Genomic DNA, 6,504 nt, shown 5'->3' with positions numbered 1-6,504 from the left:
AACTGTTCAGTTCGTTTACGGTCCTAATTATATTAGTCTAATTTAATTATTGTTTGGTTGTAAGGCTGGTGCTTATAGGGAGTTCTCCCTTGCGTCCCATGGCCTCGAGACGCTCTCTCCCTATTGACACCCATCGTCCTTGTGGCTGCGTCCTTGGCTGGAGTCCTCCGGAAGAAGATTGTGGACGGAAGGAGGTGGGGTCAGATTGAAGTTTTTTGTTTTGTTTTTTATATGTATGGGGTATATATATGTGTATTTGTATGTGAGAGATAAATTATAAATTAATTGATGATGTGAAAAGAAGTTCCAAGAAACTTTTATTTATAGACAGTGAGTGTCTTGAGGAGAGTCCTAAGTAATGTGAAACTGATGTGACAGGGAAGAAGCTCCAAAAAGCTCCCCTTATAAGCACATGCCTAAACACTATGAAAACAAATACTCGTATTATATAGGCTATATATTATTTTGATGCTCTTTAGTCTTTATTATTACCTATAATAATAATAATAATCATATCTCTTGTTTGATATTGTTTGAGTGGGAATTCTTTATTGACCTATTAACTTAAACTCATAGTGGTATTTTCACTTTTCATATATATAAATAAATTTTATTGGTGTTGGCATGTTCATGGAAAAGAGGTCTGCATAAGGCCAAAAACATAATAATAACTCCTAATGGGCATTACGCGTAATGAAAAAAGATGCATGATTGATTATCATTTTCTTAATATTGATTATCTGTCCTCTTTTTCTTTCTCCTGGTTCAACTCCTCAGTACTAAAAATTCACAAACAAAAACTTGCATTTGTAAGTCTTTTCCATGAACCTTCAAATGAATACTCCACAGATCCCTACATTTCCTACGATAATCTCTCTGATAATCGTATGTGTCTTGTTTAATATTCTTTGAGTGAGAACCCTTTATGGACTGAGTTGATGGTGCTTTTACTTTCGCATAAATTATATGAATAAATTGATGATGGATTGATTCACACAAACAAAAATCCTCCATTATACTGATTATTTAAGAGAATTGAGATTATCTATCCTTTTCTATTCACACAAATAAAAATGGCATCGGCTTCAACTTCATCCGTTGAAAAGAGTTACACATATGACGTTTTTGTAAGTTTCAGGGGTAAAGACTTACGCCTGAGTTTTGTCGATCATCTTTTCGAAGCTTTTCGGAAAAAAGGCATTATTGTGTTCAAAGATGATAAAGACATCGAGGTCGGAGAAAAGATCAGTGACGAGCTCCCCAAAGCCATCAAAGATTCCAAATTTCACATGGTTATTTTCTCCAAGAAATTTGCAGATTCTTATTGGTGCTTAAACGAGCTCGTGGAGATCCTAAGAATATGCCAGAACCCGGAGGAGGAGGAGAAGCGAACTTTTTACCCGGTCTTCTATGATGTGAAGCCCAGCGAAGTCCGTCACCAAAAGGGGACGGTTGGAGAGGCGTTTAAAGTACACTCGGGCAATGAGGCTGCTGGGAGATGGAGGGCTGCTATGGCAGAAGCAGCATCTCTGGAAGGGTGGGAGTTGTCCAAAACTGCTGACGGGTATATACTATATTTTCATTTTTTCAATTCTTAATCTAGAGTTAATGATAATAGGTAAGTGTTTGTTGAAAACCATAATTAATTTGAAAACTTAAGCCTTAAAAACAAATCTTGTTTACACATTTTCATCCTTATTTACTTCTTCATTTCACTATTACCCTTTATTAACCCAAATGGAAATGAACAGTGAGTTTTTGTCCTTTTGTGTGATTATTCCGTACTCTATATATATTTGTAACAGCAACTTCAACACAAACATTATGATAGAAGAGTTGGTCAACAAGTTGGTAATTATCTGTCATGGGATCGAATCAAAGACCAATTTTTAGCATTAATAAAACACTTTTGTGAAGTTTGTTGCATCATTTTGTCCAAGGAAAGTGCTGATATGCTTTCCCAATTTTTGTAAATGATATTTGAGATTTTGACTGATTATGGTTTTGATAAAACAAATAAATACAATGGGTTGAAATTTTTATTGGTTAATTATCTTTTTTATTTATAAATTATCCTTTTTTATGAAATAAAAATGTCTTTCACATACTAACATACTAAAGTTTTTTTAGAATGATTTTGGAGCTTTTTTTTTTTTTTCTTTTTTGAAAATTTAACTTTAAATTTTTAAGATGTTTTTAATTGGACAATTTTTTTAAAAAATATTTTGTTTGGAGTTTATTTGGTAAGTGGAAGTACGCATAAACATGTAATTGCGGGTATGGTTTTGGTCTTATAAAAAACGAACAATCGTGTTTTTTTAGCATTTTTTTTATTCAAATTAATAAAAAAAATTTACGCTGTTTGTTTGTAGTATTGTATTTGAAAAATAAAATGCGAAAAAACGATAATTATGAGCCTCGCAACGCGGGGCTTGCGAACATCCTAGTTATTGTTATACCTACTTCGTTTCATTTCTTAATGTTTTTTTAAATAAAAAATCATTCAAATAAACCTTTCCCTAAAATATTTTTTTTTTCCAAAAGACGTGTCCGATATAACTAAGGGCGGAGTTCATAATTTAAGGTCAGAGCCACAACGACCTGTTCACTATATCACGGTTAAGTTGTATGATGCATCACCCATTAATCCATTATGACATATCACCTCACAAGATATTCATTATTAATACATTATGAGTTTTTACTAATAAATTAAAATATAATATAAAATTAAAAAAAAAACAATTATACAAATTAAAAGTGGAAAATATTCGTCCTTAGTTTCCAAACTTCTTTTCGTTTTCATTTGATTACAAACCAATAATAATACTAATATTTTTCTATATGGACTATATGTAAAAGACAATTAACTTAATCAATTATTAAACAATAATAGCTCTTCATTCTTTTAAATATTTCTTATGTCTTATATTTATTTAATGTATAAGTTAATCTTTAGTATATTTGTTTATAGCGGCAATATTTTGTTTTATATCACTAATTTATTTTATTTTGATTTTCATTAAAAAAAAAAAGTATATTTCTAAATACTTTATGACACTTTTTACTTTTTAGCCTTGAACTCATGAATAAGCATATGATTTTCCATCATTCAATTAGTTAAAACGAGTCATATGTCTCCACGCGTTGCCACAGATCTATTTTTTCAAATGTATTACAACCATAGCTATATTTAATTATCTATATCTATATCTATACTATCTATACTCTCTATATAAACAAACCATCCCTCTCCAAATTAAACACTCTACCTTTAAATTCTCTATTTTACCCTTTTAATTTACACTACCACCAAACACTTTAATCTTGAAATATCGAAAATACCCTGACGCCCAATTTGCCTCCCTTACCTTCCCCTAAAATTGCTCACATATTATACCAAAAAATACACCCATACATCCCCCGGAACAAAATACACACATACATCCCCTCATAACCGCCTCCCTCTAAAACACACATAGTCACCGCCCCCCAAAACCGTCGTCATTTCTGCTGTCTAAAACACACATAGCCATAGGTATGTTTTCCTTTAATCGAACGGGTACCGCTAATTAACCAGCGTTTTTTTCCTATGTCCCGCCGCATCGCGCGGGTACAAGGCTAGTATATTAATAAACAAATCACCCTCCTTTTCTTCAACTCTCCAAAATACCCTTAATTTCAACACATTTTTAACTCACACACTAAATCTACTCAATATATTTCTAAAATATTTTACACTCATATTTATCCAAACTATCTATCTCCTTTATTTTTTATTTAAATATTTTCACCTAATATCTTTATAATATTTTTATTTACAAAAGATACACCTTTTAACCATAATATATCTACATCACCATTTACGGGTCAATTACTTTTAGATTAGTAACCACATCGTTACTACCACCGCCACTATGACCACCCGTTGCTGCTACCGCCGCTGCATTGCGTGAGTACTCATGTCATCGTTTTTAGATACGTTTGCTTTAAAAGTCCATTAAAATTAACAATGGATAACATATTTTGAAAAATTAACTTAAGATATAACAGGAATACAATTTGTTATTTAAGTCATGGAAACAATATATTAAAATAAAGACATAAACAAAGACTTGTAATAAGTTTCATATAATTGTAACTTTTCACTAAACTTTATTATAAAAAATAAATATTTAATACCCCGTAATCAACAAGTCATGTTAAATGAGTTGACCACTGCAACTACCTTAATAGTGCAGTGGCATCCTTGTGTTGCAATAAAGGGGGGTTGATATTCATACAACAAGTTTTATCTATCTACAACAAAAGTATAAAATGTATTGCGCAGTGTGCAACTGTACCATGCAACATTTGTTGTAGATGGATAAAAGTTGTTGTAGAATTATCATTTCCCGCAATGAAGGTTTGGGCCCTGGGAGACCAGGGTTCGAATCCGAACAATCAAAGGTTTTTTCCCAATTTAGCGTCGTGCCTTCTGTAGCGGTTAAATTGGTGTGGTTTTCCCTCCCCTGTGGTTCTCTGACTCGTTGATCGGTCGCTAGTGACTGCCTGCCCAATTGAATGTAATGACTAGCCGTCCCGTGACACGAATGTTAAAAAAAAATGAGTTGACCACTATGGTCCAGATTTAATTTTGTTAAAGGGTGAATAAAAGCTAACCATCAATGAAGAAAACAAAGCATAAAGACATACTCACATAGCATCAATTAATTTCATCATTATAAGTTTAACCACAATCAATATATAAACGAGTAGTAAAAATTTGGAACTAAAATTGTGGTGGGCCGTTTTACAATTCCACGAACTATTTTTTTTTCCAAACATTCAGTCAGTATGTAATATAGGGAAACCTCACCGTATAATGGTAAAGCTTTGCACGTACTCTTGACAACGAAATGTTGACCATGAGCCACTACAAGTATTCGGAGAAAAAAACTCCAAGACTTGTCATCCCTAAAGATCGAACTCAAGATCTTAGGTAAAACCTGGGATGCCTCTGACCAGTTACACTAGTTATCATTCCATAAACTAATCTAAAGAGCAAAATGAAAGAGTTTTGTGATGGGTCAACTATAAATTCCATAAATGATAAATCATTAATGTTTGTACAGCCGATTAGGTTAGAGGATTTGAGGTGTTTTAGTGGATTGAACGACGATTCCTTTTTGGTAAGAGTTTTTCTCCCTTATACGCCGGCGAGAGTGTATCCGGATCTCTAGGGTTTTCCAGAGATCTTGTATGTGATTTTCTTTAGGGTTTCTTTTCTCAAGATTTGGATCCTTTATCGATTAGGGTTTTCCCCCTTTTATAGTAATGTTTCGTGAAGGGTAAGTTTTCACACGCATTTTCTGCCTCTTAACTTTAGCAACGATCTCCTTTATTCAAGGAAATGATATGATGATATCTTCTTCGTACTTATCTTCTTTAACCCAGGTTGCGTAACACCCTGGGTAACTTCTTAATCCGCAGCCTTCCCAGAATGAGGTTTACCCTGGGTGGCAGCGGGTACGTCATCAAACCCCCCAGACTAATAATATGATGTGCTAAGATCATGTTTTTAGTCTCCGCTAAAGAGTCATTCCTGTGAGCCTGCTGTCTTCTAGAAGGCCTTAGCAGGAGCAATTATGGACGAAATTGAATTTTTAGTGGGCCTTTTTGCAAATTGATGATAGTGCGTCTCGTGTCCCAATATAAGGTGAATAATTGAATCTGGCTTATCATATTTATCTCGTTGGTGACCGGTTTTTTGTTTTTTTGTCTTAAATACATGAAGTGGGGTTGCCGAAAAATGAGGAGTGTTTTCTGCAAACATGGTCGGATAAATACCATCGGCCAAAAATTCAAGCTTGGTAGAAGGTCGTATTTTGACATGATAAAAATTGGCTGATTAGAGTAAGATCTGGAAGCTCTGAAGCGGTGCTCTAAAGATGGTGGTCGGAGCCAAAGTTTTGTCTGTACTGTTGTTGATGATCCACCTCCTGATGTCCACAGTTTGCAGCGCATTCTTGATGTGAAAGATATTCAACTGCAGACCGCTCGAGATGTGATGGTGAATATAGAAAACCAAGTGCAGCTTCTTCGGTATGAATTGTCTTCCCTGCAGGCTAAATATAGAAAGGTGATGACGGAAGTAATTCCTTTTGTGTATCACTTGACCAAGATGAATCCGTATTCCGGGAAATCTCTTATCGATCAAGCTGCTCGTGAGGATTTTGATATTTATAAAATATGTCCGGATTCTTCACCCGAGTCGTAATTTTATATTCGGGCTCATTATCCAGGTCAAGGTTCTTGTGTTGATCATCGGGTTTTTGTTACCCATTTCATACTTTTGATGCTCCGATTTCTTATCCAAGTTATGATTCCGGCGACTGTGGCCGTTTGTGTTTGTATTTTTTTTAAAGGTTTTTGTATACTGGAGGGCTTGTAACCCGTCCTTTTATTTGTCCGGTAGGCGTCCCCACCGTTCTTTGGTATTCTAGGCCTGTAATTTTAAATAGT

At 34.3% G+C, this 6,504-nt stretch overlaps 1 protein-coding gene across 1 annotated transcript; it reads left to right on the top strand.

Moving 5' to 3' along the window:
* Positions 1 to 1,073: 1,073 nt before the first annotated feature.
* On the top strand, positions 1,074 to 6,259 carry LOC122591794 (disease resistance protein RUN1-like). The gene is made up of 2 exons (XM_043764032.1): positions 1,074 to 1,564; positions 5,995 to 6,259. The coding sequence occupies exons 1-2, from the start codon at positions 1,074 to 1,076 to the stop codon at positions 6,257 to 6,259; spliced, it is 756 nt and encodes a 251-aa protein (XP_043619967.1).
* Positions 6,260 to 6,504: the final 245 nt, after the last annotated feature.

This window comes from Erigeron canadensis, chromosome 3, assembly GCF_010389155.1.
Source record: "Erigeron canadensis isolate Cc75 chromosome 3, C_canadensis_v1, whole genome shotgun sequence".
Lineage (NCBI taxonomy): Eukaryota > Viridiplantae > Streptophyta > Magnoliopsida > Asterales > Asteraceae > Erigeron > Erigeron canadensis.
Note: the sequence above shows the minus strand (reverse complement) of the source record. Positions and strands in the feature narration are given on the sequence as shown.